This window comes from Quercus robur, chromosome 2 (genome assembly GCF_932294415.1).
Source record: "Quercus robur chromosome 2, dhQueRobu3.1, whole genome shotgun sequence".
NCBI lineage: Eukaryota > Viridiplantae > Streptophyta > Magnoliopsida > Fagales > Fagaceae > Quercus > Quercus robur.
Genome location: NC_065535.1, coordinates 68,090,402 through 68,112,928, shown reverse-complemented (window position 1 = coordinate 68,112,928; position 22,527 = coordinate 68,090,402). Strand labels below are relative to the sequence as shown.

The 22,527-nt window shown below is 33.8% G+C and overlaps 4 protein-coding genes across 7 annotated transcripts; 1 reads left to right on the top strand and 3 right to left on the bottom strand.

Annotated features, from left to right (window-relative positions):
• Positions 1–295: 295 nt before the first annotated feature.
• Positions 296–6,272, bottom strand: LOC126714673 (COP9 signalosome complex subunit 3). The gene is made up of 11 exons (XM_050414929.1): positions 5,994–6,272; positions 5,351–5,466; positions 5,005–5,251; positions 4,088–4,145; positions 3,890–3,979; positions 3,664–3,729; positions 1,907–1,996; positions 1,569–1,727; positions 1,363–1,484; positions 720–792; positions 296–618 (listed from the first exon to the last, which is right to left on the bottom strand). Exons 1-11 carry the CDS (start codon positions 6,176–6,178, stop codon positions 550–552), a joined length of 1,275 nt encoding a protein of 424 aa, XP_050270886.1. The 5' UTR covers positions 6,179–6,272; the 3' UTR covers positions 296–549.
• Positions 6,273–8,432: 2,160 nt separating this feature from the next.
• LOC126714671 (uncharacterized) lies at positions 8,433–11,816 on the top strand. The gene is made up of 4 exons (XM_050414927.1): positions 8,433–8,776; positions 9,708–9,851; positions 9,947–10,152; positions 11,450–11,816. The coding sequence occupies exons 1-4, from the start codon at positions 8,529–8,531 to the stop codon at positions 11,608–11,610; spliced, it is 759 nt and encodes a 252-aa protein (XP_050270884.1). The 5' UTR covers positions 8,433–8,528; the 3' UTR covers positions 11,611–11,816.
• A 1,597-nt stretch (positions 11,817–13,413) lies between these two features.
• LOC126714670 (uncharacterized) lies at positions 13,414–17,449 on the bottom strand. The gene is made up of 6 exons (XM_050414925.1): positions 17,284–17,449; positions 17,082–17,181; positions 15,875–15,946; positions 15,389–15,555; positions 14,842–14,953; positions 13,414–13,881 (listed from the first exon to the last, which is right to left on the bottom strand). Exons 2-6 carry the CDS (start codon positions 17,121–17,123, stop codon positions 13,660–13,662), a joined length of 615 nt encoding a protein of 204 aa, XP_050270882.1. The 5' UTR covers positions 17,124–17,181; positions 17,284–17,449; the 3' UTR covers positions 13,414–13,659.
• Positions 17,450–19,485: 2,036 nt separating this feature from the next.
• Positions 19,486–21,812, bottom strand: LOC126714669 (mitochondrial pyruvate carrier 1-like). 4 transcript variants are annotated; one of them, XM_050414922.1, is made up of 5 exons: positions 21,578–21,809; positions 20,704–20,843; positions 20,494–20,548; positions 20,237–20,372; positions 19,486–19,731 (listed from the first exon to the last, which is right to left on the bottom strand). In XM_050414922.1, exons 2-5 carry the CDS (start codon positions 20,794–20,796, stop codon positions 19,680–19,682), a joined length of 336 nt encoding a protein of 111 aa, XP_050270879.1. In that variant the 5' UTR covers positions 20,797–20,843; positions 21,578–21,809; the 3' UTR covers positions 19,486–19,679. The 4 variants fall into 4 exon arrangements, with proteins under 4 accessions (XP_050270879.1, XP_050270878.1, XP_050270881.1 ...); XM_050414921.1 differs by having other exon boundaries at positions 20,704–20,820; positions 21,578–21,804; XM_050414924.1 differs by lacking the exon at positions 20,704–20,843 and having other exon boundaries at positions 21,578–21,812.
• Between the last annotated feature and the right edge of the window lie 715 nt (positions 21,813–22,527).

Below are 22,527 nucleotides of genomic sequence, written 5' to 3'. Positions count from 1 at the left end.
TTGGTGCAGATTTCATTGCAAGAGGTGTCTTTCCCAACTTATGTAGAGACTAAAGATTAAGATATAAGGGCATTCGTCTTCAAATTGTGCTCCAGCACTATATCAAGAAAAGGGAATATTTTTGGTATTGCACTGACTCATCAATAAGTTTCAATTTGAAAACATTTAAATGTTAACAATGCATAATGCTCAGACCATCATTGAGTTATTTACCAAGACAAAAAAAAAAAAAAAGAAAAAAAAAAAAGAAAAGAAAAAAGAAAAGAAAAAAGAAAAAGAAAAAAAAAGACCATCATTGAGAAAGAATACAGGAAACGATATCATAAATAGTTGAGAAAACACTTCAAAATAAAACATCCTCATAACTAAATAATAATTGAACAAGGTTCTAATCACAGATATCCACATCTCTCATTTTGGGAGTAAAATAACAAAAGAAAAATTTTCATCTCTTTGAACAATAAATGCCGATGGAGCAAAGTATGTGGTCTGGCATCATTCTCGTAATCATGTATAATTTCCATAGATCATAGACTAATCAAGATTACTTCATATGTTAAATTTCTGAGGAACAGTATCAAAGTCATCGAAGTCAAATCTCTGTCTTTCTCTCCCAGCCTGAACATATACAAAATAAACATGTATTGTGTGATTAGTGATCAATAATTTATACAAACAAGTTCAGCAAACATATAGCCAAAATGAAGTGATAGGCTAACCTTTGCTAGGTACTGAGGATCACATGACATCTGCTCTTCCATAGTAGTCAGCTTCCTTGACAGTGACATTATCCTGGAACATAAACAATTATAGAAATGGAGATGACTTCCCATGATAAAAGAACAGATACCAACAGTAGAAGGTTGAAATCTTTACAATTTTTACATCCAGAGAAAAAAGAAAACAATAAAGAGAAAAAACAACCACTGATATTCTGTTAATCACCATCAACAATGATTCCATACTCTTATATTGATATCATTAAAGAAATATTGTAAGAAATGGAAAAGTAGCAAACAGAGTTAAAACATGGGCTCTGCTCCACGTCTCTGATGTGGTTACAATGCTTTATGTGCAGCATGATATATTTTTCTTTTTTGGATACATCTTAAGTGGGGGGAGGGGTATTCAACTCTGGATGCATTATGAGATTTATAATTATACTTTTGGTAAATAATTATAATTTTACTTTATTTCTAAGACATTCACTTCATATAAAATGTATTTGATTTGAACAAGGAAATCATCCAATGCCATCTCACTGGAAATTAAGACTTGGACAATACAGGAAGGACTAAGATATCATGTACCCTTCACCTCTCTAATAAACTTGAAAACTTGAACAAACTTCAAGCTGCATACCTTTGGATGGATGAATCGATACGCTCAATCATCTCACAGGACTTATATTGTTCAGGGTCCTCCAGGAATCTAACCATTCCATCCTTCTGGTTGATTGTTGCAAATATCTCACCATCTTGGATCTAAATTTGGCATAGAAATGTTAATAGCACAATTTAAATGACGTAAGGAAATATTATAATACATAATTGTCTCTCTGAAACTACCATTTGTAGGACATGCATTTCTGCCTCTTTAGGGCTGTTTAATTGTACTGTGTTGGCAATATCTTGGAGAGAGAGGGTCAGGTATGTCTGAGTCAATCTCTGGATATTTCGCTTATACATGGATGACACAACCTGCTTCACCAGTCCAAGATTGTTGTCCTGAAAAGAAAAATAAAGCCACCTTTAGATAACTGAAGTATTTGGGTTAGAGCTTCACCAAATAACTATAAAAAACCCAAGTATAATGTTGCGTCCTACTTGACTTAAGCATAGATCCCAGACTTCTAAGTTCTAAACAAAACAAGTATAGAATGAATTGTGTATAGTAGAAAGCTCACACTTTCAAACTTCTCCCCGTTTGTCTGGACATACTGCTCTAATTCTGCAATTTTCCCAGTGCTATAACTATTCGCCAGTTCAATGTAGGGCTGCACAAAGAAGATAATGAACAAATAATTTTTTTTTTTTTTTGATAAATAAGATAATTAACAAATAATTGTCTTGGACAATGTTCGCAAAGCTCCAAATTTGAATACCATGAACAATGGCTCAAATATGCACGTGAGAAAGAATACAAGAAAATTTTCGGATATTCTATTTGTGATTTGTTGCACAGAAAGAAGACCAAGAATGAGAGCTGGCGGACTAGTGTTGTGCCTGAATTGTTGTTATGTCTAGCCGAGAAAAGATAGATTTAATGGAGCAGATTAATCAAAGTGGTAAGCTGGCATTAGATGCCCGAATTGTTGTTATGTCAAGGGTCATAAATGTAACATAGGAGTCACAAAGGTGAATTCATGTCGCATAAATGAAATATAGGAATCACAATGGTGGGCGCATAAGACAAGTTAAAAGAAAACTACCTACCTCCATATATAGAAACAAATATTGTTTTGAGTGTGAAGTGTGAACAGTAGCCTTTTCAGCTAGTTCACACAAACATCTCTTATTTTGGACAACCCAAAGAGATCTTTTCTTCATATATATATATATATATATATATATATTATTTAGTTTTAGTCAATCATTATATTCTAGCCATAATGCTGGCCAACCATTCAAACAAGACAACTATTTTAGTCCAAAATGTCTAAAGATTATTAGTACTAAATTTCTGCTTGGTAAGAAGAGGAACACATTGATCTCTATAAGTACAAAATGAAATTAATGAATCCAAGATTTAAAAGGAAAATCTATTTATTAATCAATCCAAGCCTCTCATTGAGGCCAATTATCAAAGTGGAGTTAACAAGCAAACACTATTTTAAAATGGGCATGCAACAATGTGGATAAGAAATTGGTCTTTCCATAACATTTATACAATAACTCTGCTCGCTAAAAGCATTGGTGTTGCTATAAGTGCTAAAATCTTACTTTAGCAACCCCAAACACCAAAATAGAATTGGTCTCTCTCTCTCTCTATACACCATTGCTGGGTTTCCCCAGCGTTTTTGTAGTGCTACTATGTGGTACTCTTTCTGTTCTTTAATGTTTTCATTGGTATCAACAAAAAAAAGATATTACGATAGTTTCAGTTGGAGAGGAAGAGAGAGAGAGAGAGAAAGAGGAAGAGAGAGTGAAATGAATAAATAAATGAATAGTGTTGATTGTGAAGTGAAAAATAAAAAATAGGATGTAGTGAGTGGTAAAATAGTGTGTTAAAGTAGATAAAGTAGTTTTTTATGTGTTAAAATAGATATTTTTTACAAACCCGGATGCTAATACTCTAACCATAACATAAAACTTAGTAGCATAACAGCAATAACAACAACAACAAAAACAACAAACAAGCCTTAATCCCAAATTTTTGGGGTTGGCTAAGGATCTTCATTAGATTAGTTACGATTGGCTGCATGTATTATTTTCCTCCATTCTATTCTATCTGAAGCCATATTCTCTGTTACTTAATTGATAAGTCCTTTTTTATTAATTCTACTAATGTTACTTTAAAACTTAGTAGCATACATATCAAAAAACTTAAAACTTAGTAGCAAGCTTATAAATCATTAGTCCAACCAAAAAAAAAATCTAAACCCAGAATCAACCTAAGGACTCCCAGAATCAATAGCAATGCCTAAATTAATATAAAAAATACCTGACAGTGGTTCTTTAGATTTCTCTGAGCAGCTGAAGAAGTGTACTTAGGAAGACTGGTAGAGAACTGCCATAAAAAATATAAAAAGTAATTTTATTAGTCTAGAAGAGTGACAGCAATTTAGTTGCCCACAAATTGTATCCCGACTGTGAATTATTTGACCACATTTTCTTTAATAGCCTTCTCTTCAGTCCCATCAGTATGAGGGTAAAGAAAAAGAGCATACCTGTCCATTGTGAATGAGAGAAACCAATATGTATTTTTTGTAAGCTTCAACAGCTATGGCATTTATACTTGACATTGGAGCAGTAACAACCTGAAAGATAAGCAATGAGCAATTAGGATGGCCATGTGCATAAAAAAAAAGTCAAGATGTCAATGACAACCTTTAACTTAACTAGTGAGCTGTATAGATATAACACACATTATGTAGGAGCTCCAGTGCCTTGCGAAAACGCTTTTGTCCTATGCATATCATCCCCCTGTAATCATAACAAATGCGAAAATCTGTAAGCAAACTTCCTTACTAATATCAATAGCCAGAAACCCTATAGATTGATAAAATCACACATCAATTGAGAACTGATATTTCCCCATATTATGAAGATGATACCACCTTAGAGATGATGAAATTGGTTGCATTTGCTCACAAATAGTAAATAAATACAATTTTGAAATTAAACAAGTAGAGGCTTCCCCCCACCCTATGCTTTTTAGAGTAAAATAAGAAATTATTTTAGGATTTAAAATTTCCAGACTTCTCATGAGACCATTCTGCCGCCATGTAGAAAACCTATCATTTGTAAACAAGAAACAATGATTCTTTATCTTTGAATAAAAATAACTAGCTATCAACAGCTTAATACACTCAATTTTTTATTTTATTTTATTTTATTTTTTTCTGAAGGACCATACATTATGGGATTGTACTAAAATTTGACATACATACTTAGGCAACTAAGCAGTAATTTCTTCCCATAAAAATTTCTTTCATTGAATAAATTACCAAACTATCAAACCCTTGATGCATCAATGACGCCTCTCACATCACCAAGATATAAATGCCTTACTTATCTTAAAGGTAAAATTGCACATTATTAAATTTCTTAAAAATGCACTGCAAATGCATCTAGTTATACAACAAACATCAAGGAAGTAATCAACTAAGCATACAATCAAACAAGAGAGTTCCCAAGAATTTACACCATATGGATAAAGAAAGTAAAATGACGAATGAGAAAAGGAATGCTAACAAGAAGGTTAAAATGGACATGGTAACAAGAAGAGTTCCCCAAAAAAGATAACCACAAAAGCTGAAAAGTCATTGCAGAAACAACCCACCCATAATAACAGTAGAGAAAAAGGTCCCTTGGTTGATCAACTTCAAAGATATCTTCCTCCAAAATTGACAGGCCAGTTTTGTAACACTTTGCCAATAAACAAAGAAGAAGAAACTCCGGATGCAAAGTAGTCAAATGTTCTGAAGAATTCTGAAGTTTCCGTACAGCTGCCTGCAATGGAGCCACCCCACGCATTGGTGTTCCAAGTAGCATGACCTGGTCCTTGAACCTCTTACAAACAGCTATGACTGCAACCCCAACAATAAATAACATCAATATGCATACTAAACATGATTTAACAGCATTTGTGCCCATCAAATAAAATTCACGCAAGTAAAGATACATACACTTTTCAGGGGCCAAACGAATTTGCTCTGGAGCACAATAACTAATAAATCTGGCAATGTAGGGAACCAGCATAGCAGCTTGCTCTCTCGAAACCGAAGCAGATGTGCAAGCCTCTCTGTCACCACAAATATGCACTCCATATGAAAAAAAGCAGGATCACCACAAATACATACAAATTCCCATTGTAATCAAGCGCAACATCACACATGACCGCCAAAAACGTCTCAATTATAATGTGATATATTCATTTTAGTTAAATAAAAGCATTCTCTAAACTGTATCAAACCAAATATATATATATATATATATATATCTTCTTCTTTTTTCATTATTGAATGTTCAAGAAAATTTAAAACCCCACCCAATTGAACATAACCCAAAAAAAAAAAAACCCTTTTTCTTAAATCCTGTTCATTATTGAAAGCACAAAGAATTTCTTTCCTAGGTTTTCCACGCAACCAAACAACTTCAACACTCTCACTCCAATAAAAAAAATTTAAAAAAAAATTATTAAAAAGTAATAATGTCTCGAATATATAAACCCTAACACACAGTGTATATTTACAGATAAAAAAGTAAATAGAAAAAGAAAAAAGAAAAGAAAAGGAAAGAGTGTGATTAGGAGAGTGAAGAAGAGCATACAGGATATAGAGATAACCGAGAGAGTGATTGGAAGGGTCGAGCTGGTTGAGAATCGGAGACAGCCGAGTCGACTCGGAGCGGAGCGATTCCTCGGCTTGTTTTAGGATGACGTGGAGGCGTGAGATGTCTCCGGCGCTGCTCGACAGCCCTTGGATTTGCACCACCACACCTTCCAACGAATTCATCGTTTTAACTCGCTGATGATACCACCACCAACAACAACAACAAACTCAGTCACTCACTCACAGCTGTGGAGACAGAGCGAGCCAAAATATATAAATAAAAAAGTCGCAAATAGAAGAAAAAGCCATGAGTCAGACCGATCTAGTTAGTGACGAATGGGCCCGTGAAGTGGGTCCATCGTCCAACAATGTTATGTGGGCCCTTGTTTAAGCCCCGATTCGGCCCCCATAACTCTGGTTAAAATATCTGAGCATTCACATTGGGAATGTCATATGTCATATGTTGATTCAATTTAGTATAAAAACTCAAAAATTCCACTGCATTCAAACTTATAAGAGCATCTGCAGCTGGAATTCTCATCTCATCCTATTTTATCATCTTAAAAAGTCACTTTATCAATTATACAATACAATTTTACAATACTCCCAATATTCCAACTTTTATTTCCTTATTCTACTCATTAAAATAATATTTTCACACAATAAAATAATATATCCCTAAACCCAAAAACCCAAAACCCAATACCCAAATCACAACCACCTGCTACTAGAATATACCCAAACTGTTGCTTGAAACCCCAGCCACAAACTCCGGCAACCCACAAAATCAAACCAAACCACGGCAACCCCCAACTCCACCACCATGAACCCACAAAAAAAAAAAAAAAAAAAAATCAAACCAATTCCTTTAAGCACTGATCACAGCAACAACCAAAAAAAAAAAAAACCCAATCCAGAACTCAGAGAAGACGATCCAAGGAGAAGATGATCCATCACGATCCACGGAGAAGATGAGAAGCTTGGTGTTGGCAGCGATGGCGAGAGAGAGAGGGGATGAGAGAGAAGAGAGAGGCTTGGTTAAGTGGCTTGTGGTGGCCTTGATGGTGGCTTGCGGTGGGGCCTGTGACAATGAGTCCGGCCATGGTGGTTTGGTGATGGCGTTCATGTCCACCATGGTTTTAGGTCTAAAGAGGAGAGAACAAACAAGAGAGGAGAAGACAAGAGAGAGAGGGAAATGAAAGAATGAGTAAGGAAGAGAGAGAAGAATCAGATAATATAATAATAATTTATAATTATACAATGTTGCTACAGTACCATCTTACAAATAAGATGGTACTGTAGCAGTATTGTAAAATTTCTTACAATTAACACATTTTGCAAGTCTGGCTGGAGCAACATTTGAAGGCTGAAATGCAAAAATATCTCAACATATGCCATATAGCATTTGGGCTGCGGATGCTTTTATAGTACCTATATTTTGGCTAAGTTTTGAATTTAATTTTTATTTTTTTGGCTAAAATGCAAAATTCCCCATTTAAGTTTCATTAGAATTCATTCAATTCTCTAACTTTGCTTTTATTTATTTAATTCTTCTAAAATTTAAGTTTATTACATTAAGATCTCTCCATCAAATTTCGTTAATTTTTTTAAAAATAAAAATTATGGAAAATATTTTTCAATGATTAGTTTAATTTTTTTAATTTAAAAATATTGAAAATAAAAATTTGAATAATTAACCGCAATATTTAATAAAAGTTGATAGAGAGTTCTTAATTTTTTTTTTGTGCTCTTAAAATAGATAAAATTCTACTTTAGCCTAATCTAAATGTACATGTTTGTGAAACTTTCTCCTAAAGACTTGAATCTTGACCCTTCCTATACTCCACAAGTACTTATACTTGTAGAAAGTTCTTAATTAAGGGTTTGTTTGGATACCGATTATTGCTGAAAACTGAAAATACTGTAGTAAAATAATTTTTAAATGTGTGAATAGTGCCGTGGGACTCAATTTTAAAGTTATTTTTGTTGAAAAAAGTATTTATGGATCTCATAAACACTGCAGGGGACCCACAGAAAAACAACGTAAACACACAATGCAAGTTCAAAAATGCTATCCAAACTCCACCTAAATAAACTTGAAACTTATATGACTAAAATGAATGAACACAAAGTTAAAATTTTGTAAAACATAGAGTATGGGTTTTATATTTTAACTTATTATTTTGGTCTTAATATTTTTAAATTATTTGTTTTGGCCTCTATCATCATTTCACTTACCCAAAACACAATTTTTTTAAAGCTATTAGTGCAGTCCATTAATCATGTAAGTGTTTTTTGTAAGTAAGATTACAGCACGAACCAAAATGAAAATAGGTTTTAAAATGTGAGGACTAAAATGAAATTATAAATATTTGAGTACGAATTGTGTAGAGAAAAGGGTATAATTGCCATTAGCTTTTGAAACAGTGAAAGTTGTCTTCGTTGTTCTGGAAAAAAAATTAAAAGGAAACGAGACTCACACAGAGGGAGAGATCTTGGGTAGAGAAAAGTGAGTAGTGAGAGGTGAGCAACAATGGGGGATTATCACTTTGTGTACAAGGATTTAGAGGGTGCGTCGACGCAGTGGGACGATATTCAACGAAAGCTCGGGAATTTACCTCCAAAACCACCAGCTTTCAAGCCCCCATCATTCACTCCTGCCCCAGATGAATCCTCTGCTCCGAAAGACAAGTCTTGGATCGATAACAAAACCGAGGATGAGCTCGAGGACCTCCAGGACGACCCAGATCTCGACGACGATCGATTCCTCGAAGACTACAGGTAATAAATTTTGTATTTTTATTAACACCCTTTTGTTAAAAGTGTAGGAAAATGAAATACAGATTGAAAATTTGAAAAGTTTCAGCTCTATTTTTATAGAACCTCAACTGGGTGGTGTTTTGTGTTTTATGTTAACGTTGTATCAGTTGTTTAATCATACAGGTGGTGCATTGATATGGGATTTTTTTAGTTTAATCATACATGGGATGTTTAGATTTTTAGTTTTACTTCAAAGGTAAATTATATAAAATCATATTCATGAAGTGGGTATATGATATCTAATCATCTCCTGAAAGAAAAACATGGTATGATCGGAGTTAAGACTATAGAGTGTAATGTAATATCTCTTGATCAAAAGGATATGAAATACAGTATCTTTTGCCTGGTCCTGGGATTAACTCAATTGTGAATATCTTAACCAAATGTAGGATAATAGAAAGATCTCAGTCCTTATCAACCAGGCAATACTCAATTAATGATTTGTTCTTCTTAAACAGCAAGGATTGTATTGCATGTACACCACTATTATTAAACTGAGGCCGGGCTTGAGCCTCGGTCAGTCTTCTCTTAAATCTTGACATATAACTTATAATGAGCAGAGTCCATAGATACTGACTTTTTTTTTTTCCTATTGATAAAATTTATGGATGGATTTGAGCTTTAATAATATGTAGATTTGAAATGACTGGGGGTAAGATGTTATTTTAATTCGATAGTATTACCAAGTGTTTTTGTTTGAGCAAAATCTCCAATGCTCACGTCATCAAAATGTTGTTTTAATTTATATCAAGCAATTTGTACTTGCAATTGTTCTTCAAATCCCTCAACTTCATATCCTTAAATCCAATTGCAACCCTTGTGAAATTCAGGGTCTTTGTTGGGTTTATTTTTTATTTTTTATAAAATATATTGGATGGTGTTTGCTAATTAGGAAAAAGAGGTTGGCTGAGATGAGGGAAGCAGCTAAGGTTGCAAAGTTTGGATCGGTGATTCCAATTACAGGATCAGATTTTGTGCGAGAGGTTTCACAAGCTCCATCTGATGTTTGGGTTGTTGTGATCCTCTACAAAGAAGGGTACTTTATGAGAGATCTTAATACCAAACTTAGTTTCTTTATGAGGATTGTAGTTATGTTTGTTATGTTGATGTTTTTTTGGAATTTTCTGATAGAATCCCGGAATGTACACTGCTAATGCGATGTTTGGAAGAGTTGGCAACGAAATACCCAGCAACAAAATTTGTTAAGATAATATCTACAGACTGCATTCCTAACTACCCTGATCGTAATCTTCCAACGTTGTTAGTGTACAACAATGGTGCAGTGAAAGCAAATCATGTGGGCATTCATAGTTTTGGCAGGAGATGCACTCCTGAAGGTATGTTATATTTAAGCACGCCTCATATTGTCATTAGCTTATGTATTACCTTGCTGCTTCTCTTAATCAATTGCTATTCTTTAATGTGAGATTGTTTCATCTCTATGCGGATAATCAGTCTGTGATGACTCCCAAAATTGAGGTCAATCACGTATTATGAATATGTAAAATGTCTTGGTGAAAAAAATTAAACCCAAATGAATGACAAGTTGGGTACTTATGCTTTTTTTGGAAGACAAACTAAGCTTGAATTTATGTTATCTCTAGACATGATAACCAGAAATTAACTCTTCTTTTATGGGCATTTTTAGTATGATCTTTGAGGTTGGTTTGCTGTGCACAAACAGCAGTGCTTATAATATTGTACTTAAGACTTACTTTTGTGAACTTCAAATGGTGGATTATTTAGTGTTTTTTTAAATAAGTTTTGGCCCTAAGGGGAGGGGAGATTATCTTATAAAGTGTTTCCATGGAGCAACTCTCTAACAGCACATGGGATCTACACATCTGTGCTCCCACATGCTGTGAGAGGATGGTTCATGGAGCAGCTCCATGAGATACCTCCTCCAAGGGGAGGAAGGAGGGGAGAATGGTGGATAATTTAAATGAACTTCATGTATCATGTATGGGAGTATTTAGTACCACTCATCTTACTTTCTTGTTCTTGAAATATGTATTGCAGAAGAGAAAATTTTGTGTACCTTTTTTCCTTTTTTACAAGTAGAAAAATTTGTGAACCTTATCCTGGAAATTGTAGTTGAAAGTCAAGTATTAACATTGTCAGTTGAACTTTATGTAAGGTGGTAGATGTTGGTACTTAAAAATTTAGGCTGTATTATTGGATGTTTTGTCTGGGAGGTATTTTTTTTTTTTTTTTTTTTTTTTTTTTTTAAATTCCCAAGTCCTGGACCCCAAATTTTTATTTTTATATTATTATTCTTTTAAAAAAGTTGGGAAGATTTGAATCTAAGACACCTCACCCCACCCTACCCTTTTGGCACTTGAGCAGAGGCATCATGGCTGTATCCAGAATGTCGGTTTCCTATACAATTAGGTGGATTTTATATCGTTGAGTTGGTGTTCTTGCCTTGTATCTCTTGGCATGATATCTGATTTGGAATTATTAAATTGGAGGATACTTTTCCTGAACCTTTTCTTTTCTCAGCCTTATATCATGATAACCAATTACTATGCTCTTTGGCTTGTTATATTGTAATCCTGCTGGCTTGTTTCAAGTATTCTGATGAAACTCTTAGCATTTTTATTATTAAATATTTCTGTGTTCACTTGAAATTAGGTGTTGCATTAGTTCTTTGCAATTCAGATCCTGTACTTAATGATGGCCTAAGTGGGAGTGATCCATCAAGTAAAGCTGTGATTGATGGAGTTCGCAGGAGTTTCTTAGAGAAAGTTGTGAAAGCGCATGAAGATGATGATGATGGATTTTCAAGTGATTAAATTTTTAAACTTTCTTTCAGGTTTAGCAGAAAAAAGTTGTATTCAATGAAGATGAAGCCATGTTTGCTTAGTTGGTTTTGTTGTTTGGCTGCTTGCACACCTTGTCTGGTTTTCTCATCATCAGTGAAACTAGGATGGCTGATCCTGATGTATGACATTGTGTAACTTATGCATCTCATGGCATTAATGTATTATGTTCAATCTTAGATTCGAAAGCTTTGTTGATGAATTTGTATCATGCCAGTTGCGGACATTATACATGATTCAGCAGTAAATGTGATAAATTAATGTGGAATCATGACACGCCTTGTACCAAATGATTAACTTTAAACATGTATATCACTTTTTTTTTACCAAACTCAAAAACAAGGGCAAACAATTTGGCAAAATATTCACAATAATATAGAAGACAAAATTTAACTTTTAGATTGCGAAATATGTCTACCACTCTGGTTAAAAATGTATCAGGGAGGGAGGTTAATCTGTGAGGAAAGGTTGATAATGCGACCTCACATTGATGATGATGATGATGGATGTTGGCCTGTTGGGTCATTAAGCTCTGTATCAGCTTTTGGGCGATTTTTGTTGGTTTGTTTCTATTCTGACTTGGCGATTTGCTTATTATAAACATGAAGTCATGAACCCTTTGTATCTGAATTTAAACCTACAACCCGTTGAAACCTCCTAACATCTGAGGCCTTCTCCTGCATTATGTTTATGACATTGTGCAAATAAAATGGAAGACACAATATAGGAAATCTGGGCTCAATCTCAAATCAAATCTAATTGGTATCTTGGTTTGATGATAAAGAGCAATTTCCATAGGTTGAAAATTATCATACCTTGGCATGGGTTGTTGTGATTAGTATATAGTAAATGACTAAACTTAAGTATAGTACCTTAGGTGCTATTCCTTAGGTTGTCTTCTTAAGATTCAGTCATGTGTCTACTTAACTAAAAAATACACTTCTATCCCATGAGAAAAAATCCACATGGTAGAATTTTAAGATAGAAACCTAAAGAACAAAACTTAAGTATTGTATCCAAGTCTTGCCCTTTAATAAATATGAATAGTAGTGATAGATTTAATGAAAGTGATTTTTTTAATAACCACAATAAGTCATGAATGACATAGGGATAAGATCCTCTCCCATTGAATCCTTTATCTTATTTTTTTTATAATTTGATAGTTACAATAAAGGAGATGCAATTTAAATCTTGGACATCTTCATTGAAAACAATAGAAGGTGTCAATTGAGATGTCTTTTATTAAATTTTCTAATTTTTATTTAAATGCAACACGTGGCATTTAAAATTCAAATAAATGCCACTAATCTCACATCGGGCTAATAATTAGAAGAAATTAGAAGATTTAAGGAGAAATGATCCTTTCTTGCTTTTATTTGTATAGTTTTTAACAACAAAGTCTTAATTCCAAAATTTGGGATTGACTTTTCTGTATAGTTTTACCAGACTAATAAAATGAACTATAAAAAATCTTTATTAAGAAAAAGAGATGAATTTGGTATGAATTAGGCTGGCACTATTGTAAAATTGAAAAAAAACAAAAGAAAAAGAAATGGCGACACTTGCTCAATCTAATAGCAGATGGTCATTACCGTTCGGCATGAACCTTTTTTTGAATTTAGTTTTGATATGCATTGCTCTTTATTTTGTAGTCTTTATTTTCACAACTTGTAGTTGTAGCTCTTTTATCTAAACGAAACAAATGCAAATTTTATGCATGCACAAGCTCAAGGCATGAGTATGCGTTTTTTAGAGGCTGCCTGAAAGATCCTGCACTCTGCCTAAGAAGTTTCAATAGACAATATCAAGGGCAATTGATCACTGTTTTCCTTTGCTCAAGGTTTTGACACCTCGATACAAACATTTAATTAGAATTCTGACAAACCATAAAAGAATTTCATAAACCAAACATATTCGACTGTCCTTCCAGATAAGAGCTGATCCATGCCCACATTTATGGTGGATGCATAAACGATAAAAAATTGCCATCTCCCAGAAAGGTGAACAAACTACAACTACTCTTTATGCTTTCACTTCTTCTTTAACTACTCTCCTTTTACCTTTCACTGTCTCATTAGCAGTCTGTTTTTGCAGCTCCTCTTTTTTCTGAGCTCGAATCATTGCTCGCCTTGCACGGGGACGCATTTCACGTACTCTTCGAGGAGGCATTATGTATGGTTCAAGGGGCCTGTCACCAAAGGGGTGCTCACTGTCAGCAAATATCCTCAACTTTCGATCTCTATCCTGCATCCACAATGAGCTATACTGTAAGATTATTTGATTCAAAAGGCTAATGCTTCTAGTAAAAAAATCACACAAAACCGAAATAGATTAGGTGCCAAGTAAAACTCAGAAAGACTTTTTTTTTTTTGTAAAGAAATTATGGTGTGATCATTGTAACAAACCAGTTGCATGGAAGAAAAAGCACATGAATTAACATTTTAAAATTAGCAGTGACTTTATTTGTTCTACATTCCCTGTTGTCCTGTCAAAATAATCCAAGTGATATCTAATCCAAAGAACAAATTAGCCCGACTCTATAACCGAAAAGCAGCAACAAGCAAATAATCTCAATTGCCAAAAGTAGTCTTGGATTGGGTCTAAAGCCAACAGTCAGCTCTCAATTTTCCAAGGACAAATCAAATCATGCCACGCAATCAATTAAACCATTACTCATATAACATATCTGAGATACATGAGACTGGCAACAAAACTTTTGGCCTTGAATGAGCGTCATGTTCACATAAAAGGAGAACAAAGTTTATTGAGAGAAAAACTATAAAGATAACTAATGATTTGTTGGTCAACAGCAAAATAGTCAAACTTTTGGGGACCATATTTTTAAAGGATTCACAAAGCTTGTTGAGATATAGATGATGATAACCAAGGTGATCTACATGTTATGGATGCAGAGACCTATAATATTTCAAGCAATTTTCTTCCCCTCAATACTAGCACATCAAATTGCTTCTACTAATTTATTTGAATTAGAGAAATGATCTACTTTATTGTTTTTATATAATTTAATAGCTCTTTCAGGCATCATAGCACATGAGACTTATACTTGTAGGTTGAATAATGATAGTGTAGATTTCCTACAACTGAAGATGTCATTAATTGACTGCTCAAAGATTCAAGGTCATGCAAACCAGCCAGATAAAGAAGAGCATCTGAGAGGGCGTAGCCTCAAATTCAAACACTCACATCACGCAATTTGTTTCTTGGAAGCATGCGTAATACAGCTTTTCGGATGACTTCTGTTGGATCTTTAGCCATCTGGTCCTTTAAACTCCTTTCCTTGAGGTGGCCCACATACCTACAGGGCACATAAGCTTGATGTCAACATCAAAATGCATAAAAATGGCACATATTAGGAGGCAATGGAAGCTGCATGAATAGTTCTCTTTTCTACATAGATGTACTTTAAAAATGCGTCTACTTTGTTTCAAGTGGCACTTAAAGGGAAGTAAACCTTTTATTCTCACCACTAATCATCAACAGGTCTTTTTAATATATTTTTAAAAACTAAATCTTTAGACATTTTTTTTAGGCTATGTTGAACAAGTAAATACAAAATGTCTAGATTTGAACTTCACTGTTGGAATTAGGTTATCTACATTGTGATGAGAAAGTTGTGCACTCAACTTATACAAAAACCAAACAAGACTTAAATCATTTTATTTTCATTCATTCCCCCAACTTTCCAATCATTCCTACAGTTCACAATCCAAGAATAAAGAGCAGTACTTGCCCAGTATGCCAGCGATAAAACTTGTTTGTAAGTTTTCTCCCAGTGACAGAAATATCCTTTGCATTAAGCACAATGCACATATCCCCATCATCACGATTTGGAGCATACGTCGGCTTATCCTTTCCTTGAATCACAGTAGATATTTGAGATGCTAATCTGCCAAGGACCTACGGAAAGATGTACATTACTATAATCATCTGTAAACTTCTTCAAGTGGATAAATTGGAAATATGAATAATTGAACAAAATTTACATTAAGAAGCCAGCCGCTACAGCAGATACAATCTGCCTCATTTCATTATAATTCACTGATCAACTAGGGTACATCTTTTCCCAAAAGGGAGTAGAAAGAACAGCATCTTTGAAATTTGAAGAATAAAATTTATTTTATTTTTCATCCAAGCCAACTGGGATGCATAAAGATCTTATAACTTTATAATTTACCAAAATCAGTGGCATAAGGAGAAAATGATGGTATATGCAAACCTGGTCTTTGGCATCAAATACCCTCCATCGCAGACCATCCAGGTTTATGCGTCTCAGCCCAGCAAGTGCTTTCTGCAAGAATATTGAGTCATTAACTCTGTTATTGATTTGTCATCTTAGTTAAACATTAATCAGCAAGTTACAGACTCAGGGGCATGAAATATAAATTGAAAATTTTGAAATGTTTTATTGAGATCAAGTACCATTTACCATAAAGCATATTGTATGGAGCTTACACAGATGTATACGAATCTAAATTCCCTATGGCATTCCCATAATACATAAAGATGACTTTAGGCAGGTCACTCAGTAGGTGATATCAAAAAATATGTTTAAGAACCTCATAATGCATGCCACTATAATCCATTACATAGATTTCACAACTGAGAACTTCAGAACATAAAGAATCATAATTCCCCTTAAAAGGAAGTTTTGTCAACCTGTCCGAGGATAATTTATTATCCAAATTACCCTTCCATTAACCACAAAAAACAAGAAGGTGATCGTTGAACTTTATTGTATCAATGTAAAGCCATTTGATATTTAGTTTCTTGTGAAAAATATAAGTTAAATTTTATTTTTAATTGCCCATAGAACCAAATTAGGCTAATATTTTGCGTTCAGGCACTACACTGCCCAAAATATAAGCAATACATAACATGCTGTAAATATTAAGATCATCAATCTAATTGATGTCAACCAGAGAAAAAAGAAGTGTACTTTTCTTGGGTTTTACCTATTAATGGATCTTGCTAGAATGCTAACTAATAAAACCTACACTATACCACTTAATTGTGGCAACCAAAAAAAACCAAATAACAAATCCAAAAAAAAAACCTATCCATGATTTAAAAAATACGCATATAGTCTACTAGACAGTAGAAGTCATATATCTATCTTGATACAATTCAAAAACAGGCAATTCAAAGATTCAAGACCTCTGAAATGCAAGTCAGCAGCACTTTCAACAGGAAAGAAGAAATGGGTAGTGATAATACAGCACAAAAACTCCAAGACTTAACCATAAAAGCCCATAACAGCTAAAACAAGTCATTCAGTACATTTCACAAACACGTGGAGTGCTTCAGTAACACCCTACTCCAAGCGGTGAAAATCGGTTTCGGGTTTTAAAAAAAAAAAAATTTAACAGAGAACTTTTCACAATGAATGAAATCTATAAACTTTGAAACATAAAAGGGAAAATTGCCTTGACGTTGCCATTGAAAGAACTAGCTGCTTGGCTTGCCATTTCTCTTGTGTCTTTACTTTTCTTTGAATCTCCTTCTTCACAGGTAAATCATTCAACCCTGAAAATTCAATTCAAGTTTAAGTTTAAGACTAAGTAAATTGAAAAGTTAAAAGCTTGTTAATTCAAAGCAAAATATAAATCGAAAGGAAAAATTTTCGACCTGTAAAACCCTGAAGAGAGAGAGAGAGAGTAGGGTTTGGCAAAGAAAGAGAGAGTGAGTTGAGCTCTGATCCAGTGCAATTCTCTGTCTCTCTTGGGAGGACTTGATGCCGTTAGATCTTCAGATAATCAAGGATGATTAAATCGGACTGACTCTGCACTATTGGGCTCTGAAAATACAGTCTATCATGGAGCCCAAGCCCTATTGACTATGGACCAAATTTTGGCTTTAAAAAAAATTTTATTTTATATTTTTTTGTGAAATAGGTAAAAAATGGGGAAAACCATAAACAATAGCATTAATATTGAGCTATCAATTGAATCCTGCGAATTTTACATAGTAAGTTATGATTGAAGCATCATTTTCCAATGATTTTGTTATACCCCAAATATCAAATTATAAAAACTTATTAAAAGAAAATTTTTGTTTAGTTATTTTGTTTAGAAAATAAATTAGATATAAGTATAATTATATTTTGAAAAATGTGAAAATTTTAAAAATTGTATATATAAAAAAACCAAAATAAGCCAAACAAAACTGTGGGGGCTATGACCCAAAGTAACTAGTTGGGCCTTGGGCCGTCCGAGGACACTAGTGAGTTCGAGGAGATAACGTGACTTAGACGATCTACATAATAAGCCTTATCACGGGAGACAAAGAAAGAGTGTCCGAGAAGGAACTCCTCCTCGGACATTGAAAATCCGGAGCAGAGGTATGTTTAAACCACTGAAGCGCATCCCCTAAACACATGAAAAGGAAGAAAACATAAAATATCTAAGAAAAAGCTGCCACCATCACATTAAATGCACTGCAGCTACTTTCCTGACCGCATTAATGTGGAGAAGACCCCTGAACAGTGTTACCTTCGCTACCACAACTCACAAAGGACTGAAAGAAGTGTCTGATGGGATAGGTACTTAAGTGGGGGTTTAGATGATCAACAAGTGTAAAGCTCAGATGATCAGGAAGAACTTATATAATGTATAGAAGCCCCCATAAGGAGGGGACGAGAAAAAGAAGAGAGAATACTGTAGCATGCAAAAGAACCCTAATGTAGTGATCTGTATTCATAAATAAAATTCTAAGTCTCCTCGGATTGGAGGTCATTTCATCATAATAGCTTTTGTTCTTGTCTGGATGTTCCTTAATCCCATGCAAACCACTGCTTGACTCACCTAAACCTAGTTCTTTGATCCATATTCTACAAAATTCATTGTATAGAGCTTTTTTAACCAGGATTCCATAAAGAGTGGGTCTGGGCTCTAAATCTTGTCCCTACAAAAACATATATTATTACTAATATATTGTATCCACCACTAGACTAATGCATTTATGACAATATACTTAATCCTTTATGGTAATAAAGACAATTCGTAATCCCATTCCATTATCTATGGTAACTTATAAATTATTAAAGTATCATAATCTTTCTAAGAATTTATATTTGAGAATGGGCAATTGTCCCAATGTAATGTTATCTTCACATGTGCCAATAATTTCATGTCACGTGTTCAAACTTTTTAAAAAGGAAATGGTTTGGTCCAAGTTAGATACCACACCAGCATTCCATTAGACAACATAGAATATAAACTATTAGACATAGATGAAAGGATATAAAATAGTTAGTTTTGAAAGTTTAGGAACCAAAAATGAACTTTTAAATTTTAGTGATGAAAACCGAACTTTTCATACAAATGAAGGCGCTATTTTAGCCTAATATATATTTTGTAAGTATAATCCCTACGAAATAGGGTACTACCACCAAGTCTGACCCTCATGGTAACAATGGACAGTTATTCTATATTTAAAAAGAAAAAAGGAAAAAAGAGCAATGGACACTTCGAACCTCTCACACAGTCCTTCTAGTTAGGGAGAAGAAAGGAAGGACAAAGAATGAGGAAGCTATTAATTATTTATTGAATTTCAAATTTACCAAAGAGTTTTACCCAAAAAAAAGAAGCCCAATTCGAGAATTTTCTATTTTTGTTTGGTCAAATTGAAGATGTCCAAAATTAGATTTGATTCTAGAGTCTAGATCTTTGAAATGAAAATAAAATATGAAATTAATTTTTTGGTCTTGTGTCACAAATGATGCAGTCGTACTCTAGTTTCTGTTGTATTGAGAATGTAAAGTGCAATCTAATCAGTTTTTTATTTTTATTTTTTATATATAAATACATAAAATTTTAATTTATGGCATCCGCACCATGATATTTCCCCACTTTATTTATAAAACAAATTGTGGCTGAAAACCACTTGAGAAAAGAAGCAAATCGTCCAGTTATGAAAAATAATATACAAAAGATTAGGCCCAGGAAAACATAAATCAATCATCTCTGAATCACTATGTTTCAAAGATTCGACAAAGAAAATATAAATCAACCATCTCTGAATCACTATGTTTCAGCTTCCTCGTTCTTCTGCTGCAAGCTTTTGTCACCAATAAACCTGTTAGAATAAAAGGAGGAAAAAATAAAAGATGTTAAGAGAGAAGGAGAGAGCAGAAACAGGGAGAAACGAATTCCTAGGCCAAGTTGCTTGCTTTATATTATAGATAGGATTATAGCAGTTGGTGGCTTAACCTATTTGTCCTCGAGTATTATTTATGTCAATGTTAAGGAGGAAAGCATCATCCAAACAAAGGAAAAAGGTAAATTTTGGTATAATTATCATGTAATGGTGATTATATGGAATACAAGAAATTGGAATGGAATTACTATTTCCATTTATCTATCTGGCAACACAATATATGAACAGAACCATTGAGCAATACAGCTCATGTTTCCATGAGCCAAGCACAATTCAACACTCATTGGTCATTGTTCTTTTTAACTAATTATTAGAATTCAGAACGATGGGATTAGATTGAAAGAACAAATGATAAAACTAAAGTCGCAAACCATTCTAGTCTGAGTTGTGTGCTTAGAATTAGTCAATAATTAGATGCGCTCACCCTTGAAATTTCAACCAACGTGAGAGCTGATAGAGCTGTACACTCTCATTCGCGACGTGCAATGCAAGAAGGTGGAGATTCCGTGGCTGTACCATCCATGCAAACCTCATGAACAATGCTGAATAAACACACATAACTGCAACACAACCACAGAAGTGATAGTTCTAAGGTCACATTACAAGGCTAAAAAAAGTAGAAGTTCAAATTGAATTTTATCCGTTCTTGATTAGCCCAAAGCCTTAAAAATTTATAGAAACCTGTTGTCATATTGCCAGAAATCAACTCTGGGGGTTTGTTTGTGTCGACCATTGCCTGTCAGAATCAGCAATGATATCAATCTGAAAGTAGTTAAGTTCAAAATCTATGTGTACCTAAAATTGTTTGGATAAAGAAACTACAATAAACATTTGAAGTTAGTATATATGCATTAGTGTGGCATCAGTTACAGTATAAGTATTGAAGCATACTGCAATAGGAATGCCCCAGCCCACAACAGGGCCCCAAAAGTGTGTTGTTTTAGGGCCAATGGGACTGTTCAAAAAATTCTGGAGGATTTTCATTATAAGCTATGACAACTTGGAGACCTGCACATAACAGCCAGTCAACGCTGAAATTAATAGTCAAAATGATATTAATGACACTCAAGCATACCTTAAATTAACAAGTTCACTTGAAAAAAAAAAAAAAAAAAAAAAAAAAAAACGATAAAAATTTCTAAGTTGCATTTCGGCTTCTTGAAATCACACCTCTAAAAAAAAGAAAAGAAGTTCATGTCGCAGGAATTACAAAGAAAGACAGGGTTTTTTTTTTTTTTTTTTTTTTTTTTTTTTTTGCTAAACCAAAGAAAGACAGGGTTAGAGCATATTATAAGACATAATAAAATGAGAAAGTCAATAAATTAATGGTAAGCTTATTTTGAATTGGACCAATCTCAATAATTATAACAAGTCCACGTGTGTCTTAATTTACACCCCCAAACAATAAAGGTCCAGCCCATACAACAAAAGCTGAAAGCATATTAATTGTCTATAGATCATTAAAAAGATGGTAGACTGGTAGTTGGTGCTACAAAGCTCCACTTTTTGTGGAGCCTGATATAACATAAGTTTGCTACTTATTCTGAAAAGTTGGATGTTTTCTGGTTTTTTATGATTCACTTGATTAAAATTCTGATGCATATTTTTAAGTGGGTCAAATAAAAAATCAAACACAATCATATTATCATAAGAAAAACAAGGCTGATCTAGGAAAAAAAGAAAAAAAGCTTCAATCAGTTTCTATGGTATTGGGATGAAGAACATCCATGAATCTTAATCAATATAAAAAGAGAAAGAGTCTTACTAGATGGAAGCTGCAGATGTAAGCTCAAGAATCCAACAAGATATGCAGAAATGAGAGTTACAATGCATCAGATGAACTGTCTCAGTATGCAAGGAAAATTTGAAAGCTTCAAATGAGGATTTCAAGTCAAAAGTTCCTCCTAAGTCCTATCCAATACGCTATAATATCTATTCGTTAAAAGACTATTCACACCCTTGTTTCTTCTTCTTTTTTTGATGGATCCACTCCCTTGTTTCACTTTCACACGCTTCCCCCTCTACATATGTGTGAAATAATACACTCCATCTATTATAATTCAATGAATAGTAATATATCTTTTTCTTTGTATATTAATTTGTTTCACCCAATATGTGTCGGCACTGATATAGTTGATTCTTTAAAATATACTACGTATTAGCTATTTTTATCAATGAAAATGTTCTTAATTAAGGAATCTGACGTTTTATCTCCATCCTCATATTTTAATGATGTTAACACATCAATGTCTTCCCCCTGCCCCCTAATTGCCTAATATCATGCACTTCTTTGTCTTAGTGCTCCTATGTAATGAACTTGTTAATATCATGATGCATAATTAAAAGTGGACACGTGTTATAATCTTATTGGGTTCAATGCATAGAAAACTGAATTCAATCTTTGTCCTAATACGAGACCCATAGGTCTCACATACTATTGTGGGTCTAGTTGTAGATCATATTGGGGCTTGGTTCATGCTTTATATTACTTGTTAGACCATGTTGGAAATATTTTAGTAAATGTACAAACTCTTAGTCAAAAACAAGTTAAGCCAAATAATCAATAACAAGAACCATTTGTGCCACTAGGAGTAAAATCTGGTACGAACAGTTCGCAAACTGAATAACCCCTCAAGATTAGACAATACAATCGACCTTTGTCTTGAACACAGTTCCTTCTACAAATGTTCAAGAATAACCTTTTAATAATGTCTT